The sequence below is a fragment of the Salmo salar genome, chromosome 15, assembly GCF_965601325.2.
Source record: "Salmo salar chromosome 15, fSalSal1, whole genome shotgun sequence".
Classification (NCBI taxonomy): Eukaryota; Metazoa; Chordata; class Actinopteri; order Salmoniformes; family Salmonidae; genus Salmo; species Salmo salar.
In genome coordinates, this window is record NC_138305.1 from 27,273,583 (window position 1) to 27,294,075 (window position 20,493).

The 20,493-nt window shown below is 48.6% G+C and overlaps 1 protein-coding gene across 2 annotated transcripts in view; it reads right to left on the minus strand.

Annotated features, from left to right (window-relative positions):
- LOC106571085 (signal-induced proliferation-associated 1-like protein 1) overlaps nt 1–20,493 on the minus strand; it is a 215,606-nt gene that overhangs the window by 31,832 nt on the left and 163,281 nt on the right. Inside the window, exons 12-16 of one of the 2 annotated variants that reach the window (XM_014143753.3) lie at nt 6,685–7,264; nt 2,564–2,731; nt 2,293–2,399; nt 1,202–1,396; nt 669–821 (exon numbers count right to left, since the gene is read on the minus strand). In XM_014143753.3, the coding sequence (XP_013999228.2) occupies nt 669–821; nt 1,202–1,396; nt 2,293–2,399; nt 2,564–2,731; nt 6,685–7,264 (1,203 nt within the window). Of the gene's footprint in view, nt 1–668; nt 822–1,201; nt 1,487–2,292; nt 2,400–2,563; nt 2,732–6,684; nt 7,265–20,493 lie in introns of both variants that reach the window. The other variant, XM_014143752.3, reaches the window with a different exon arrangement.

The following is a 20,493-nucleotide window of genomic DNA, read 5'->3' on the forward strand; positions in this document are numbered from 1 at the left end:
CGTCCCCGGAGGAGGCCTTTTGCCTTTTGGTAGGCCGTCATTGTAAATAAGAATTTGTTCTTAACTGACTTGTCTAGTTAAATTTAAAGAAGAAAAAAAGGAGAGAGGGAGAGAGAGACAAAAAAAGAATGTAGGGAACGGAGGGCGCTCTGTGGGGAACGGAGGGCGCTCTGTGGGGAACGGAGGGCGCTCTGTGGGGAACGGAGGGATAGGGAACGGAGGGCGCTCTGTGGGGAACGGAGGGATAGGGAACGGAGGACGCTCTGTGGGGAACGGAGGGATAGGGAACGCAGGGCGCTCTATAGGGAACGGAGGGCACTCTATAGGGAACGGAGGGCACTCTATAGGGAACGGAGGGCACTCTATAGGGAACGGAGGGCACTCCATAGGGAACGGAGGGCACTCTATAGGGAACGGAGGGCACTCCATAGGGAACGGAGGGCACTCCATAGGGAACGGAGGGCACTCCATAGGGAACGGAGGGCACTCCATAGGGAACGGAGGGCACTCTATAGGGAACGGAGGGCACTCTATAGGGAACACCTTTCAACCACTTCCTGAACACCTTTCAACCACTTCCTGAACACCTTTCAACCACTTCCTGAACACGTACATAAAGGGTTATATTCCATATGCTTCAGGTGACCAACACTCTCTCCATCTCTTACCCCTCAGGCATAGACTTCTGAGTCCTCCAGTGCTGTGAGCCCTGTGAGGGGTCAGTGGAGCAGGAGAGGTTGGAGGGGGAAGAGCGGTTGTGAGGAGAACGGCCCAGAGCCAGAGAGGAGGTTACGGCATAGTTCTCACTGCCCGGAGACATTCTGGAGGGGGGTTACCAGAGAAGAAGCATTACATTAATCAATTAGGAGATACAGAGAGAAGACATTAACCCTCTCAATCCTCCCAAATTCAAACTAATTTTATTGACATCGAGGGAGCAATCTAATGTTGTCAAAGCAGCCATATTTTATTTGACGGAAATCACAAGTCCACACACTCATCTCCCTCCCTCCCTCCCTCCCCTCCCTACCCTCCCTCCCTCCCTCCCTCCCCTCCCTACCCTCCCTCCCCCCTCCCTCCCTCCCTCCCTCCCTCCCTCCCTCCCTCCCTCCCTCCCTCCCCTTCCTCTTGGTATCCAGTGGTATGGCATCGTTTCTCTCCTCCCTCCCCCCCCCCTCCCTCCCCTTCTCTTCTCCCCTACCTCTTGGTATCCAGTGGCCGTCCATCACTACTAACACTGCGTGGGATAGCAGCGTTTCTCTCTGGGCGTTCAGCAGACAGGGTCTTCCCCCCAGAGCTCCCCAGGCTGACGGCCCGGTTGGGGGTGTGCGGCTGGGGGGAGGCCGTCAGGGACTGCTGGGGACTACTGGAGGTTCTCTGCCACTTGTTGTCTTTGCTGCGGAACGGGAACTTGTAGTCAAACGAACCACTCTCACCACTCCCCTTATACTCAACCACTGGCATACGGTAGAGCTCAGAGCAACCTCTGTAGAGTGAGAGAGGGAGAAGGACGGAGAGGACGAGAGAGGACGAGAGGGAGAGGACGAGAGGGAGAGGACGAGAGGGAGAGAGGGAGAGGACGAGAGGGAGAGGACGAGAGGAAGAGGACGAGAGGAAGAGAGAGGACGAGAGGAAGAGAGAGGACGAGAGAGGACGAGAGGGATGGAGAGAGGGAGAGGACGAGAGGGATGGAGAGGAAGAGAGGAAGAGAGCGAGAGGGGCAGAGGAAGAGAGCGAGAGGGGCAGAGGAAGAGAGCGAGAGGGGCAGAGGAAGAGAGCGAGAGAGGCAGAGGAAGAGAGCGAGAGGGGCAGAGGAAGAGAGCGAGAGGGGCAGAGGAAGAGAGCGAGAGGGGCAGAGGAAGAGAGCGAGAGGGGCAGAGGAAGAGAGCGAGAGGGGCAGAGGAAGAGAGAGAGAGGGGCAGAGGAAGAGAGAGAGAGGGGCAGAGGAAGAGAGAGAGAGGGGCAGAGGAAGAGAGAGAGAGGGGCAGAGGAAGAGAGAGGGGCAGAGGACGAGAGAGGGAGAGAGAGGACGAGAGAGGGAGAGAGAGGACGAGAGAGGGAGAGACAGGACGAGAGAGGGAGAGAGAGGACGAGAGAGGGAGAGAGAGGACGAGAGAGAGAGAGGGGAAGAGAAAGGGGGTTAGAAGCACAGGTAAGTCTACACACACACACACACACACACACACACACACACACACACACACACACACACACACACACACACACACACGGCTGACATGATGATGACCTCATAATCACCAGTCTGACCGTGATTGACACACACACACACACCTGCGTGGGGTAGCGTCTTCGTGTGGTGGGATGATGACCACCCTGACGGTGACTGACGTCCTCAGCAGGTCAATCATCTGTTCATGGGTCAGTGTCGCCACGGCAACCTTGACGGAATAGTTTATTTTAATAAGGTGACATTTCATGGCATACCAATATACTGTATGGTATCAAATAGCAACAAATCATTTGATACAATTTCAGAGTAATTAAAATAAACACAAGAATTATCCACAAAATGAAATCTACAAGTTTAAATGAAATGACGTACCTTGCAGATTTCGACCAATCGGCTGCCCTGCCTCAGCCCCGCCTGCCAGGCGTACCCGTACGACTCCACCTCTGCCACGATGCCCTCGTAGTTGACATGGAACCCCAGCTGGCCAAGCCCGTTACGACGTAGTGTCATCTCAGACGTCTCACAACCCTTAGTCAGGTACTGGTGGGGAGGGAGGAGGAGGGAGGGAGGGAGGAGAGAGTGATTAGTTCTTATTTCTCTTAGTTGTTATTGTTTGTCGAGAAGGAACCTGCGAGTAAAACATTTTGTAGGACGATGTACACGGGGTGTATAAAACATTACACATTTCAGATTTTTCCATTAGAGGTTGGCACAGGAGTGAAAATGCATTGCTCTCCCATCTTGTCCTGTCCATTTCTTTCCTGTACTGAACCCGCAAAAATTCTACAACCCCAAACTTTCCTGTCCCTTCCTGAAAAATCACTCCCTTCCCAGCCCCTGCTCATTTTTTTGCTCGCAGAAATATGTATGCTATAGTGTTTGTTTAGGAAGTATTAAAAATCATTTCAGTACTGCAAAATGTGACTGTGATATGTGGTTATCTTAGCTATTTGAGTTAAAAGCTCTGAGTGTAGGCCTAAATCTCTCTGGATGAGAGCGAACTCTAAACGACCTAAATGAAGAGGGATTTAAGGCTGGAGGATGAGGACAGAGACCCCAGCAGGATGGTCTGCTCAGAACAGCATCCATCCTTAGCCTACAGCGGAGCACTGCACACGTCAACATTTCCATCCTTAGCCTACAGCGGAGCACTGCACACGTCAACATTTCCATCCTTAGCCTACAGCGGAGCACTGCACACGTCAACATTTCCATCCTTAGCCTACAGCGGAGCACTGCACACGTCAACATTTCCATCCTTAGCCTACAGCGGAGCACTGCACACGTCAACATTTCCATCCTATTGACATTTCCAACATGAACATACAACTATTTAAACCTGAGAGGCAGTACTGCATGAGTCAATTTATTTTGATTTTCACTCTCTACTTCAGATGGGTTTAGTTAAATACGCTATCAATTGGGCTTGATGGGGTGCGTGCTCAGCCCCCTCCTGTACTCCCCGTTCACCCACGACCGCGTGGCCGCGCATGAATCCAACACGGTCATTAAGTTTGCCCAACGACACGACGGTGGCAGGCCTGATCACCAACTATGATGAGAGCCTACAAGGAGGTGGTCAGAGACTTGGCAGTGTGGTGCCAGGACAACAACATCTCCCTCAACGCCAGTAAGACAAAGGAGCTGATCGTGGACTACAGGAAACGGAGAGCAGAGCACGCCCCTAATCACATCGACAGGGCTGCAGTGGAGCGGGTCGAGAGTTCCTCTGTGTCCACATAATTAAGGACCTATCCAAACACACCAAGACAGTCGTAGAGGCCACGACAACGCCTCTTCCCCCTCAGGAGGATGAAAAGATTTGACTGGACCCTCAGATCCTGAAAAAGTTCTACAGCTGCACCATTGAGAGCATCTTGACTGGCCGCATCACCTGTTTGGTATGACAACTGCTTGGCATCAGATCGCCAGGCGCTACAGAGGGTAGTGTGGACGGCCCAGTACATCACTTGGGCCGAGCTTCCTGCCATCCAGGACCTCTATACCAGGCAATGTCAGAGGAAGGACCTATTAATTGTCTCCAGCCACCCTAGTCATAGACTGCTCTCCGGTACCGCACGGCAAGCGGTACCGGAGCGCCAAGTCGTGGACCAAAAGGCTCCTGAACTGCTGAACAGTTAATCAGATGACTACCCCTTTTTTTTGTTCGTTTTTTTTATACACTGGACTCTACCCACACGCCCACCGGACTCTACCCACACGCCCACCGGACTCTACCCACACGCCCACCGGACTCTACCCACACGCCCACCGGACTCTACCCACACGCCCACCGGACTCTACCCACACGCCCACCGGACTCTACCCACACACGCTGACACATACTATAGTGACACTCCAACACACACACACACACACACACACACACACACACACACACACACACACACACACACACACACACACAATGACATCACACAAAGACACACTTTCACTCTTCACATAAGCTACTGCTACTCTGTTTATCATCTATCCTGATTGTCTTGTCACTTTTACCCCTACCTACATATTACCTCAATTACCTCAATTACTTGTACATCTCCACATTGACTCGGTATTGGTACTCCTCGTATATAGCCTCGATATTGTTATTTTTTTGTGTTACTATTTCTTGCCATTTTATTTATTTATTTGTTTAACTCTGCATTGTTGGTTAAGGGCTTGTAAGTAATCATTTCAGGGTAAAGTCTACACCTGTTTGGATTCGGCTTGTGTGACTAACAGAATTTGATTTGGTGAGTCAACACCTGTCCATTAGTATCGGCATGCATAAAAAGGTCCTCTGATGTTTACAGACAGGTCACTGACATAACTGGGGGTCCAGTAGAAATGGCTGAGAGTGTGTGTGGTTTTCTTTAGTCGAGGACAGGAATGAGGGCTCTTAAGCTAAAGAGGAACTGAGTGGCCATGACAGTATAAATACAGCTGGCTAAGGGCCCCGTGACGGATGACTGGCCACACACAACGTTATGTTATTCTTTCCTTGTGGTGACCTAAAATGTATTTCCTTTGAAAATCCTATTTTCCCCAACCATAACCTGTAACCATAAGCCTACATTAAAATAGCCTTTGTCCTCACGAGGGAGAATTTTCCTTGTATTACTATGCTTGTGGGGACCTGAGGTCTCTCTCTCTCCAAACTTCACACTCTGATGAATAAGTTATTCAGTAGAAAGACCTGGCTGCTTTGAAAAGACTCATTGGCCTGAGGTGGATAGGGACTGTTGCGAGACCGATAGGGACTGTTGCGAGACCGATAAGGACTGTTTCGAGACCGATAGGGACTGTTTTGAGGCCGATAGGGACTGTTTTGAGGTAGATAGGGGCTGTTTTGAGGTGGATAGGGACTGTTTTGAGGTAGATAGGGAGTACATAATGCTTTCTGCAGTCTGTGTGTGTTTGACCACTTGCAGGAAGATGAGTGGTGAGTGTGTGAAGTCCCAATATATTTTCCTTTCTCCTTCCACCTGCTCCCTCACACAAAGTTGGCAGCACTGACTGAAGATCAACACATCAAACAGAAAAAAAGCAGATACACTCTATTGAACATTGTGTCTGAAAGCGCTGTGAAAGCATTCGTGAAAGCATTCGTGAAAGCGCTGTGAAAGCATTCGTGAAAGCGCAGTGAAAGCATTCGTGAAAGCGCAGTGAAAGCATTCGTGAAAGCGCTGTGAAAGCATTCGTGAAAGCGCTGTGAAAGCCCTGTGAAAGCATTTGTGAAAGCGCTGTGAAAGCTTTTGTGAAAGCATTCGTGAAAGCGCTGTGAAAGCTCTGTGAAAGCATTCGTGAAAGCATTCGTGAAAGCATTCGCGATCAACTGCATTTCCCTCTTCTTGAGCGCATCTACTAACACACAAGACACTGTTTGTAGTGTGTGTGTGTGTGTGTGTGTGTGTGTACGTGCGTGTAGGTATGCGTGTATGTGCGTGCGTGCGTGCGTGTGTGTAGGTATGCGTGTGGAGGTGTGTGTGTGTGTGTGTGTGTGTGTGTGTGTGTGTGTGTGTACGTGCGTGTAGGTATGCGTGTGGATGTGTGTGTGTGTGTGTGTGTGTGTGTGTGTGTGTGTGTGTGTGTGTGTGTGTGTGTGTACGTGCGTGTAGGTATGCGTGTGGATGTGTGTGTATGTGTGTGTGTGCGTGCGTGCGTGCATCACACCATTGAGTGGGTTGGAGGAAACGGAAGAAGTCTTTCAGAACCAGCAGATGATGGTGATTACATAAGGAAATGTTTACCTCCCTTGTTGCCATGGTAACCGTTTAGAACCATCACCCAAGCAATTATAACCAAGCCAACATCCCAAATGGCACACTATTTGGGATGTAGCTCTAGTCTACCAGAGATTGTAATAATCCTTCACTAGATAAGTACGCAGACTAGACCACAACTTCTGACTGAAACAATAGAAGACACTGGAATGTAGGTGTGTGTGTGTGCCTGTGTGTGTGTGCCTGTGTGTGTGTGCGTCTCCTCACCTCGAGTCGTTTCACCACCTCTCTGAAGTCCTCTGTGTTGTTACTAACAGACCTCAGAGACACACTCTCCCCTCTCTCATAGAAGATCCTCATGGAGGCAGGACTCCCCAGCGTCCAGCCAATCACATCCTTAGTAGCACAGTTAAACACCACAGCCTTGGCCTCCTGATCCAATAGGATGAGGAAGTCGTTGGAGATAGCCAATAGTGCTTCGAGCTCTCCTCCCGCCCCATGATCCTCGGCGTGGACCGCCCACGTGATGGCGCCGGGGCTCCGAAGCTCTGCTCCCGCGTACGGCCGGCTCTTCTCCTTCCTCTTGTGAGCCAATGAGATGAAGGGGAATTTCCCAGACGGGTCGATGGGGGTCGACGTGGTGTGGCGCTCTGCCAGGTCTCTGAGGTACTCCTGACGTGTCCGCGTCGCCATGGCGCGAAACTTCTGCGATTTGTGGGCGGCGTTCTCTGCGTTGATGATCTTGGCCAATAGGAAGTCCCGGAACACGGAGGACTTGGGGAAGGACACGTCCTCTGGGATGGGAGGGCCGAAGGACGGGACGTCACGTGAACGAGTGACCGCCACGCTAAGCAGGCAAAGAGAGAGAGAGAAAGAGACTATTACGGCATGAATGCACAGCATGGGTAAATACTGACACACTGCTAGGATATAATATATTATGAAATAAATAAAATATAATAAAAAGTCAAAAACAACAAGGTCTCCCCCTCCCCCCTCTCTCCCATCCCTCCCCCCCTCTCTCCCATCCCTCCCCCCCTCTCTCCCATCCCTCCCCCCCTCTCTCCCATCCCTGTAGTGTTATCAGGACTAGACAGAGCTGTAGTGTTATCAGGACTAGACAGAGCTGTAGCGTTATCAGGACTAGAGACAGAGCTGTAGTGTTATCAGGACTAGACAGAGCTGTAGCGTTATCAGAACTAGAGACAGAGCTGTAGCGTTATCAGGACTAGACAGAGCTGTAGCGTTATCAGGACTAGACAGAGCTGTAGCGTTATCAGGACTAGACAGAGCTGTAGCGTTATCAGGACTAGACAGAGCTGTAGCGTTATCAGGACTAGACAGAGCTGTAGTGTTATCAGGACTAGACAGAGCTGTAGTGTTATCAGGACTAGAGACAGAGCTGTAGCGTTATCAGGACTAGAGACAGAGCTGTAGCGTTATCAGGACTAGACAGAGCTGTAGCGTTATCAGAACTAGAGACAGAGCTGTAGCGTTATCAGGACTAGACAGAGCTGTAGCATTATCAGGACTAGACAGAGCTGTAGCGTTATCAGGACTAGACAGAGCTGTAGCGTTATCAGGACTAGACAGAGCGGTGTCAGCTGCGGCGGGTTATCAGGACTAGACAGAGCTGTAGCGTTATCAGGACTAGACAGAGCTGTAGCGTTATCAGGACTAGACAGAGCTGTAGCGTTATCAGGACTAGACAGAGCTGTAGCGTTATCAGGACTAGACAGAGCTGTAGTGTTATCAGGACTAGAGGCTGAATGAGTCCTGTCCTGTTCTGTTTTACAGCCACAACCTTTAAGTTACTCTGATAACTAAATTAGCCCAAATCACTGACCTGGTTTGGCGTGTTTGACATTTTCTTAGCGAACAAATCGGTAAACCCTGTTGAGTGCCTCCCTTTCTCGTGTGTGTGTGTGTGTGTGTGTGTGTCTCTGTCTCTTAGGACGTGTTGACACTTACATGTGCAATTAGCTGATGGGAACAGTTAGAAGGAAAGAGGAAGTAGAGAGAGAAATGAAAACCTGGATATACACGACTAGCGTAGCGTGTTACACGTCCTTTATAATACCAGAGTTTACCTCGGACGTAACACGTGTAACTGAGTCTGTTTTACGTTCCGCTCCATGGCTATGGTTTACCTTGCTTCAAGAATAGTCAACAGCCATTGTCCATCAAATAACCCTTCAACAACAATTTCTGCAGCCCCGCGGAAATCCCCCCCCCCAAAAAAAACACTGAATCTGTCCGTTTAAGCTGGAGATGCTTGGACTGCGTCTCAATCCACTGCATCCGCCGATTTCGCCATTCCGCATCTGTGGTGAAAGGTGGCCGAGCTAGAGGGGGGTTTGTCAGGTGGCCGAACTAGAGGGGAGTTTATAAGGTGGCTGAGCTAGAGGGGGGTTTGTCAGGTGGCTCTCTCTCCATCCCTCCCCCATCCCTGCCTCTCTCCCCCATCCCTGCCTCTCTCACCCTCTCCGAACGGTTTGGCCTACCAACTCTCTCCCCCATCCCTCTCCCATCCCTGCCTCTCTCCCCCTCTCCGAACGGTTTGGTCTATCAACTCTCTCCCCCATCACACCCCCTCATCCCTCCCCCTCTCCGAACGGTTTGGCCTACCAACTCTCTCCCTCATCCCTCCCCCTCTCCCCCATCCCTCCCCCCCATCCCTGCTTCTCTCCCCCTCTCCCCCATCCCTGCCTCTCTCCCCCTCTCCGAGCGGTTTGGCCTACCAACTCTCTCCCCCATCCCTCCCTCTCTCTCCCCTATCCCTGCCTCTCTCCCCCTCTCTGAACGGTTTGGCCTACCGACTCTGTAGTCAATCTGTTATTCAATGCGTTTCTATAGGCTAATAGCAGTCAGACCAAATTCAATGTTTAATCAAACACATTTTTTTATCTATTTTATGTCTTAAAATTCTAAATTAAATAGCTAAATTAACCTTGGTGTGACAATCTTAAAACAATTCCATATGTTAGCTTGGTAGAACCCGGTCGATCACCAAAGATTTCTGTAAAAAAAACAACGATAAAGGCCTGCGGTCCAATTGTTTGATTTGTTTGGTGCTGTTGATGGTAGGAGCACTTTATTCAGCAGCGCCAGGAAGACACAACATGTACCTATTTTGAACCATTGCATATGTCTTAAGGTAGAAGTCTGCCTACCTAGCAGAGAGCAAATCAAGTGCACCTACAGGCCTTCCGCTGGCCAATCAGATAGCTCAGATCATGGTTTCTGCAGTTTCCTCGAGCCAAAAGAAGCCTTGATCGCACAGCAAAGATGTGAAATATCAAACCTTTTAAAACCATGACTAGAGAGAGACTCAATGAATACAGCAAAGAGCTGCTGTTTTTATGAGTGAGTTCATGTTAAGTTGTTATTCAACACACCATTGTTCATCAGTTTTATAAAGCCATAAGCTGGTGTTGTTATTATACGTGGCTTTTTAATATCGACTTCACTTTCTCTGGTCATAGAAGTAACAACATGAATTGGTACACGAGGCAGATGTCACGCAGTGCGACTTAAGTTTCGGCATCAGCTGGAAGACTGTGCCCCCCTTTTAGGCAGCAGAGGGAGAGAGGAGGGTGAGTTGGGTGTGAGGCAGCCTCACCACTGCTCCCTCCTTCCCCTCAGACTGACCGTCAGATCCAGTGAGTTGGGTGTGAGGCAGCCTCACCACTGCTCTCTCCTTCCTCTCAGACTGACCGTCAGATCCAGTGAGTTGGGTGTGAGGCAGCCTCACCACTGCTCTCTCCTTCCCCTCAGACTGACCGTCAGATCCAGTGAGTTGGGTGTGAGGCAGCCTCACCGCTGCTCCCTCTGTACCGACTTTAGACGAGTCCCTCAGATCCAGGCCATCAGTCCAGTTTAACAAAAAAGCTATTTATTCTGCTCACTGTCAACTGTGCCTCACAAGTAATACAACAAATTATCTATACCAATGTGACTCTATATTATACCTACAATTTGGAAATATAATTTCAAAACGGCCTGAGAAGAACAACATTAGCTGGGCAATTTTGTATTTATTAGGATCCCCATTTAGCCGCTGCAAAAGTATCAGCTACTCTTCCTGGGGTCCACATGAAACATGAGATAATACATACAGTGAGGGAAAAAAGTATTTGATCCTCTGCTGATTTTGTACATTTGCCCACTGACAAAGAAATTATCAGTCTATAATTTTAATGGTAGGTTTATTTGAACAGTGAGAGACAGAATAACAAAAAAATCCAGAAAAATGCATGTCAAAAATGTTATAAATTGATTTGCATTTTAATGAGGGAAATAAGTATTTGACCCCCTAGCAATCAGAAAGATTTCTGGCTCCCAGGTGTCTTTTATACAGGTAATGAGCTGAGATTAGGAGCACACTCTTAAAGGGAGTGCTCCTAACCGCAGCTTGTTACCTGTATAAAAGACACCTGTCCACAGAAGCAATCAATCAATCAGATTCCAAACTCTCCACCATGGCCAAGACCAAAGAGCTCTCCAAGGATGTCAGGGACAAGATTGTAGACCTACACAAGGCTGGAATGGGCTACAAGACCATCGCCAAGCAGCTTGGTGAGAAGGTGACAACAGTTGGTGCGATTCTTCGCAAATGGAAGAAACACAAAAGAACTGTCAATATCCCTCGGCCTGGGGCTCCATTCAAGATCTCACCTCGTGGAGTTGCAATGATCATGAGAACGGTGAGGAATCAGCCCAGAACTACACGGGAGGATCTTGTCAATGATCTCAAGGCAGCTGGGACCATAGTTACCAAGAAAACAATTGGTAACACACTACGCCGTGAAGGACTGAAATCCTGCAGCGCCCGCAAGGTCCCCCTGCTCAAGAAAGCACATATACATGCCCGTCTGAAGTTTGCCAATGAACATCTGAATGATTCAGAGGACAACTGGGTGAAAGTGTTGTGGTCAGATGAGACCAAAATGGAGCTCTTTGGCATCAACTCAACTTGCCGTGTTTGGAGGAGGAGGAATGCTGCCTATGACCCCAAGAACACCATCCCCACCGTCAAACATGGAGGTGCAAACATTATGCTTTGGGGGTGTTTTTCTGCTAAGGGGACAGGACAACTTCACTGCATCAAAGGGACGATGGGCGGGGCCATGTACCGTCAAACCTTGGTTGAGAACCTCCTTCCCTCAGCCAGGGCATTGAAAATGGGTCGTGGAAGGGTATTCCAGCATGACAATGACCCAAAACACACAGCCAAGGCAACAAAGGAGTGGCTCAAGAAGAAGCACATTAAGGTCCTGGAGTGGCCTAGCCAGTCTCCAGACCTTAATCCCATAGAAAATCTGTGGAGGGAGCTGAAGGTTCAAGTTGACAAACGTCAGCCTCGAAACGTTAATGACTTGGAGAAGATCTGCAAAGAGGAGTGGGACAAAATCCCTCCTGAGATGTGTGCAAACCTGGTGGCCAACTACAAGAAACGTCTGACCTCTGATTGCCAACAAGGGTTTTGCCACCAAGTACTAAGTCATGTTTTGCAGAGGGGTCAAATACTTATTTCCCTCATTAAAATGCAAATCATTTTATAACATTTTTGACATGCGTTTTTCTGGATTTCTTTGTTGTTATTTTGTGTCTCACTGTTCAAATAAACCTACCATTAAAATTATAGACTGATCATTTCGTTGTCAGTGGGCAAACGTACAAAATCAGCTGGGGATCAAATACTTTTTTCCCCTCACTGTAGTACAGAACATTATTAGTCGAGAACTGAAATACATACATTTAAAAACCCATCACAGGGTCTACATATCAGTTCATACACACAATATCTAGGTCTAATAACTTGCACTGTAGAAGTAACATGAATTGGTCGCACTGCGTGACTTCTGCCTCATGTACCAAGTCATGTTGTTACTTGTACAGTGCAAATTACAATACAAGATATATAAAATGGCGGTGTCTTCACAGTCCCCTTTGTGCCAGTAAGGTGTTGTTTTATCTGGTATTTAAAATCTGGATTTATTGCTAGCTTGAGTTACCTGGGGTGGCAGAGAGTTCCATGTAGTCATGGTTCTATTAAACACCGTGTTTCCCAGCCTCTGTTCTGGACCTGGGGACTGTGAAGAGATCTCTGGTCTTGTGTTATACAGATGAGTGTCCGAACTGGGTGACCAACTGACTGAACAGACAGTTCGGTACCTTCAACACAATAAACACCTTCACACAAAGACCAATAGCAGTCATTCTCTCCTCAACGTTGAGCCTGGAGAGACTGACATGAATGTTACTGACGCATTCCCTCCATGTTCATCTAAGTGGAACATGCTGCTCTGTTCTGGACCCAACTGCAATGTATCCATGTTTCTTCTTTAACTGCACATGACCACACAACTGGGCAGTGGTCCAGGTGCAACAAAACTAGGTCCTGTAGGACCTGTCTGGTCGACTGAAACGTCAAGAAGGCAGAGCAACGTCCTATCACAAACAGACCTCTTCCCATTTTAGCAACCACTGAGTCTATATGTTTTGACGTTGAAAAACAACACGTCCCATCTAGGCAACACAAACCTCCCGATGATGCCAATGACTATAGAAAAAAAATGACCTACTTAGCACTTGCATTTTTGAAAATAGGTTAACCTATGGAGAACACAACATACCTATATCTCTGTGAAAATATCACGGACATGCTGTGGGAAACACTTAACACTGTTCATTCTGCAAACCAGGCCAGTGAGTCGGAGAGAGAGAGAGAGAGAGAGAGAGGATGAGTGAGAGAGAGAGGATGAGTGAGAGAGAGGATGAGTGAGAGAGAGAGAGGATGAGTGAGAGAGAGAGAGGATGAGTGAGAGAGAGAGAGGATGAGTGAGAGAGAGAGAGGATGAGTGAGAGAGACAGAGAGAGAGAGAGAGAGAGAGAGAGAGAGAGAGAGAGGATGAGTGTGAGAGAGAGAGAGAGAGAGAGAGAGAGAGAGGGTGAGAGACAGAGAGAGACAGAGCGAGACAGAGAGAGAGACAGAGAGAGAGACAGAGAGAGAGACAGAGAGAGAGAGACAGAGAGAGAGACAGAGAGAGAGACAGAGACAGAGAGAGACAGAGAGAGAGACAGAGAGAGAGAGAGACAGAGAGAGAGACAGAGAGAGAGACAGAGAGAGCGAGAGAGAGACAGAGAGAGAGAGAGAGAGACAGAGAGAGAGAGAGAGACAGAGAGAGAGAGACAGAGAGAGAGAGACAGAGAGAGAGACAGAGACAGAGAGAGACAGAGAGAGACAGAGACAGAGAGAGACAGAGAGAGACAGAGACAGACACAGAGAGAGACAGAGACAGACACAGAGAGAGACAGAGAGAGACAGAGAGAGACAGAGAGAGACAGAGAGAGAGAGAGTAATGCCAGAATGTATTGTTCCCGCCTGACCTTCTTGGATGAGAGGATGAAAGGGACAGAGTGATAGAACATATAGTTCTGTGGTCTCTCTATGATGGTCTATCTATGATTGCAGTGGTATAAATAACCAGTGTGTGGGCTGATGGGATCTCTCGGCTTCCGCTGCTGCTGCCCACACAATCAGCGTTACAGAGTGAGGATGTGTGAGAGAGGATGTGAGTGAGTGTGAGAGAGAGAGAGAGAGAAAGAGAGAGGATGAGTGAGAGAGAGAGAGACGATGAGAGAGAGAGAGGATGAGTGAGAGAGAGAGAGAGAGAGAGAGAGAGAGAGAGAGAGAGAGGATGAGAGAGAGAGAGAGAGAGAGAGAGAGAGAGAGAGAGAGAGAGAGAGAAAGAGGATGAGCGAGAGAGACGGGATGAGAGAGAGAGACAGGATAAGAGAGAGAGACAGGATAAGAGAGAAAGACAGGATAAGAGAGATGAGAGAGAGAGACAGGATGAGAGAGAGAGAGAAAGAGGATGAGAGAGAGAGATGGGATGAGAGAGAGACAGGATAAGAGAGAGAGACAGGATAAGAGAGAAAGACAGGATAAGAGAGAAAGACAGGATAAGAGAGATGAGAGAGAGAGACAGGATGAGAGAGAGAGATAGTATGAAAGACAGAAAGCAGTCCACATCATCACAACCTGAACCAGATATTCTGCCTCCTATATTGGATTAAAAGTCTCCGTGTCTGTTTGATACATATTTTTATCTGAACACGGTATATAGACCATGTTTTCCTTCATAACAACTTTCAGCTCTGATACTGATGTCATATCTAAAAACATCAAGCCAATCAAAACGGAGTCGCACAACATAACCCTTCCTGAGAGTCTCAGGTACTGTAATAAACCACTGAACCAGTGTTAAACCATAGTACATAGCAGCCAACAGGTGCTAAGGCGGGCCACTCCCATAACAGATTAGGAGAACACACCCCTTAGCTATAACAACGTAACCGTGGAGACCTCCATGAGCTGTTAAGTATCAACGGCTGTTTGAACCCTGGATTAGAAATTAATGAAACAGGTTTTCCAGGGTGTGAATTGAGTGGGAAACAGTACAGGGCTTATAGACAGTTACTACTGTAACTAACAACCATATGTCTATAAAACAACAGGACAGCTCATTCTAACCACACACACACACAGCCAGCCACACACACACACACACACACAGACAGCCAGCCACACACACACACACACACAGACAGCCAGCCACACACACACAGACAGCCAGCCACACACACACAGCCAGCCACACACACACACACACACACAGACAGCCAGCCACACACACACACACACACAGACAGCCAGCCACACACACACAGACAGCCGCCACACACACACAGACAGCCAGCCACACACACACACACAGACAGCCAGCCACACACACACAGACAGCCAGCCACACACACACACACAGACAGCCAGCCACACACACACACAGACAGCCAGCCACACACACACACACACAGACAGCCAGCCACACACAGCCAGCCAGCCAGCCACACACAGCCAGCCAGCCAGCCACACACACACAGCCAGCCACACACAGCCAGCCAGCCAGCCACATACACACAGCCAGCCAGCCACACACACACAGCCAGCCAGCCACACACACACAGCCAGCCAGCCACACACACACAGCCAGCCAGCCAGCCACACACACAGCCAGCCAGCCACACACACAGCCAGCCAGCCACACAGCCAGCCAGCCACAGCCAGCCAGCCAGCCACACACAGCCAGCCACACACAGCCAGCCAGCCAGCCACACACAGACAGCCAGCCACACACAGACAGCCAGCCAGCCACACAGACAGCCAGCCACACAGCCAGCCACACAGACAGCCAGCCACACAGCCAGCCAGCCACACAAAGCCAGCCAGCCACACAGACAGCCAGCCACACAGACAGACAGCCAGCCACACAGACAGACAGCCAGCCACACAGACAGACAGCCACACAGACAGCCAGCCACACAGACAGCCAGCCAGCCAGCCACACAGACAGACAGCCAGCCAGCCACACAGCCAGCCAGCCAGCCACACAGACAGACAGCCAGCCAGCCACACAGACAGACAGACAGCCAGCCAGTCACACAGACAGACAGGCACACAGACAGACAGACAGCCACACAGACAGCCAGCCAGCCACACAGACAGACAGACAGCCACACAGACAGCCAGCCAGCCACACAGACAGACAGCCACACAGACAACCAGCCAGCCACACAGACAGCCTAACCAGAAGCAGCAACACTCACCAACAGTACTGTTACTTCATCCTGTTGAGCTAGCAGTTCAGGCCCCCCATGTCCCAGGCTTCAAAACAACTCAGAGACTTTAATACCTGATTTAAACACCATCAGCTGTCAATCATAAAGAAACGCCTAGCATCAAACCTCCATTTACCTCCAAAAGTGTATGAATATCTATGTTAGATCCAGCCGGCAAATGAAGAGGGATGAGAGGACAACACAGAGAGAGAAAGAGAGAGAGAGAGAGGAGAGAGAGAGAGCACAGAGCACAGAGCCCAAACAAAACAAAATGGAGGGGTAGGAATTTAGTCACATGAGTGGTTTTGGTGGGAGAGAGGAGAGGGGGCAGGGGGTACCCATTGTGTGCCGGGGTGAGGGGATAGAGGGGGGTAGAGATGAAGGTAGAGAGGGAGGTAGAGAGGGTAGGAGGAGGTAAGGGGAGTAGAGAGGGAGGGTAGAGAGGGAGGTAGAGAGGGAGGTAGAGGGGGTGGGTAGAGGGGGTGGGTAGAGGGGGAGGTGGAGAGGGAGAGGGAGTGTAGAGGGGGTAGAGAGGGAGGTAGAGGAGGTAGAAGGGGTAGAGAGGGAAATAGAAGGAGAGTAGAGGGGGTAGTAGAAGGGGTAGAGAGGGAGGTAGAGGGGTTAGTGTGGGGGGTAGAGAGGGAGGTAGAGGGTGTAGAGTGGGAAGTAGAGGGGGTAGAGAGGGAAGTAGAGGAGAGTAGAGGGAGAGTAGAGGGAGAGTAGAGGGGGTAGTAGAAGGGGTAGAGAGGGAGGTAGAGGGGGAAGTAGAGGGGGTAGAGTGGGAGATGGGGGGGTAGAGAGAGAGGTCGAGAGGGAGGTCGAGGTAGACTAAGCCTGTGCCAGGCCCCCCTCCAAACAAAGGACCAAGCTGATACAGTCTTACACCTGATTGGAGAGCAGTGTGTGTGTGTTTTTTATGCGTGTGCTTGCGGTGTGTGTGTCAAGCCATTGTATCTTCCCTATGCCACACCACAGCTTTGTGTACAGCAGGCAGGAACCCCACAGAGAACCAGGAACTCACACAATAAACCATATTAACACAGCTCTTAACAAGATAGAGACCGTACCACCCCATCAGACTGTTAAACAGCCATCACTAGCCGGCTTCCACCCGGTTACTCAACCCTGCACCTTAAGAGGCTGCTGCCCTATATACATAGACATGGAATCACTGGTCACTTTAATGTTTACATACTGCTTTACTCTTCTCATATTTACACTACCGTTCAAAAGTTTGGGGTCACTTTAATAATGGGAAAATTGATGTGATCAATTTATCACTAGCCACTTTATATTATATAATGTTTACTTACCCTACATTACTCATCTCTTATGTATATACTGTATTTTATACCATCTACTGCATCTTGCCATCTGATGTAATTAAATGTATCACTAGCCACTTTAAACAATGTCACTTTATATGTTTACATACCCTACATTACTCCTCTCATATGTATATACACTGTACTCTATACCATCTACTGCATCTTACCTATGTCGTTCTATACCATCACTCATTCATATATTTTTATGTACATATTCTTATTCATTCCTTTACACTTGTGTGTATAAGGTAGTTCTTGTGAAATTGTTAGGTTATATTACTTGTTAGATATTACTGCATGGTCAGAACTAGAAGCACAAGCATTTCGCTACACTTGCATTAACACCTGCTAACCATGTGTATGTGACCAATACATTTGATTTGATTTTGTTTTCCTGACACCACACTCCGAGTGCCCTCACCTCCTCCCTGTAGGCTGTCTCGTCGTTGTTGGTAATCAAGCCTACCACTGTAGTGTCGTCTGCACACTTGATGATTGAGTTGAAGGCGTGCGTGGCCACGCAGTCGTGGGAGAACAGGGAGTACAGGAGGGGGCTGAGCATGCACCCTTGTTGGGCCCCAGTGTTGAGGGTCAGCGAAGTGGAGATGTTTCCTACCTTCACCACCTGGGGGCGGCCCGTCAGAAAGTCCAGGACCCAATTGCACAGGGCGGGGTTGAGACCCAGGGCCTCCAGCTTAATGAAGAGCTTGGAGGGTACTATGGTGTTGAATGCTGAGCTGTAGTCAATAAACACCATTCTTACATAGGTATTCCTTTTGTCCAAATGGGATAGGGCAGTGTGATGGCGATTGCGTCGTCTGTGGACTTATTGGGGTGGTATGCAAACTGAAGTGGGTCTAGGGTGGCCGGTAAGGTGTTGGTGATATGATCCTTGACTAGTCTCTCAAAGCACTTCATGATGACAGAAGTGAGTGCTACGGGGCGGTAGTCATTTAGTCCAGTTATCTTTGCCTTCCTGGGTACAGGACCAAAGGTAGCCATCTTGAAGCATGTGGAGACAACAGATTGGGATAGGGAGCGATTGTAAATGTCCGTAAACACACCAGCCAGCTGGTCTGCACAAAGGTGTTTAGTTTCTCTGGAAGCGTGACGTCGGTGTCCCAGACGTGGCTGTTTTTCTTTTTGTAGTCCGTGATTTTCTGTTGACCCTGCCACATACGTCATGTGTCTGAGCCACTGAATTGCGAATCCACCTTGTCCCTGTACCAGCAGTAAAATGCACATGACAGCCCGCTTGGAGTTTGCCAAAAGGCACCGAAAGGACTCTCAGACCATGAGAAACAAGATTCTCTGGTCTGATGAAACCAAGATTGAACTCTTTGTTCTGAATGCCAAGCGTCATGTCTGGAGGAAACCTGGCACCATCCCTACGGTGAAGCATGGTGGTGACAGCATTATGCTTTGAGGATGTTGTTCAGCGGCAGGGACTGGGAGACTAGTCAGGATCGAGGGAAAGATGAATGGAGCAAAGTACACAGAGATCCTTGATGAAAACCTGCTCCAGTGCACTCAGGACCTCAGCCTGGGGCGAAGGTTTACCTTCCAACAGAACAACGAATCTAAGCACACAGCCAAGACAATGCAGGAGTGGCTCCGAGACAACTCTCTGAATGTCCTTGAGTGGCCCAGCCGGAGCCCGGACTTGAACCCGATCGAACATCTTTGGAGAGACCTGAAAATAGCGGTGCAGCAACACTCCCCATCCAACCTGACAGAGCTTGAGAGGATCTGCAGAGAATAATGGGATAAATTCCCCAAATACAGGTGTGCCAAGTTTGTAGCTTCATACCCAGGAAGACAAGGCTGTAATCGCTGCCAAAGGTGCTTCTACAAAGTATTGAGTGAAGGGCCTGAATACTTTGTAAAAAATGTAATGTCTAAAAACCAGTTTTTTCTTATTCATTGTGGGGTATTGTGTGTAGATTGATGAACAAACAAAAATTATTGAATCTATTTTAGAATAAGGCTGTGACGTAACAAAATGTGGAAAAAGTCAAGGGGTCTGAATACTTTCAAATGTATACCAGGATATAAGTTACTATCTGACTAAAGGTATCTACTTTTTAAGTAAATACCTGCAATACGTTAGGAGATAAAGCAGATCGCGTTCTTCATTTCACTGGTCACATTTTATGAAGCTTACCACAGTTCGCTAGAACTGTTGCGCCAGTCACGTGTTTGTTTGTAAATAACACAACAGGAGAAATAGGTAGCAGGTGAGTCCAGCTGTGTATTAACATGGGTCATGTTTTATATTGAAATTCAACAGTGGTTTTTTGCTTCAATAGAGAGAGATCAGAGATATGCAACTATAGTTTCCCCTTCACAGAATATACATTAGTTCAACACATTCGGCAGAAAACAGCTTCATTTTCATCCGATGACAATAGAAGTGCAATGTTATCTTGCAGGCAGTAAATTAGCTTACAATTTTTGCAAAAATGATGCATTGAGACCCATTATGCATGTACTCCCATTACTGCCATAACATTTATAATGTTCATCATGGAAAGTATGTAGCCAGCTACATTTCCTAACACTTTGCTTAAAGTTCATCTTACATTTTATTGGAGAAAAGTAGGCTGGCTACACCGAGAAAAGTAGCTGAAGAAAGAAGCTACACATCATTCAGAGCGCTGTCTGCTGATAGAACGCCCGTTCATGGATTCTCATCCCAGTCGAAGCACAAAATGTGTCTGATGCCGAGCAGGAAGTTACAATAAGATGCGTTTTAGCTCTGTGTTTACAAAACGCAGCAAGAGATTTCTTACACGTTTTAACTTTTTTTTCCTGTAATATTAAGAATTCTGCATAAAACGCGACCCCTAAGTTTAACTTGGTAGCTATCGAAGTTATTGAATTAATAAGGTGACGAGGCATCATCCTGTGATGTGTTTCTGCCGGGTTTGAGAAGTCAAAGCCCTTTGGATGGGTTAACTGTACTGCTGCCACTGCCATCGTTTTATTTCCTGAAACTTGTTTCTCCTCTCCGTTCTCGGCCCCTCCCATCCCCCCCCCCCCCATCTTCTCCAAGCAGAGCAGG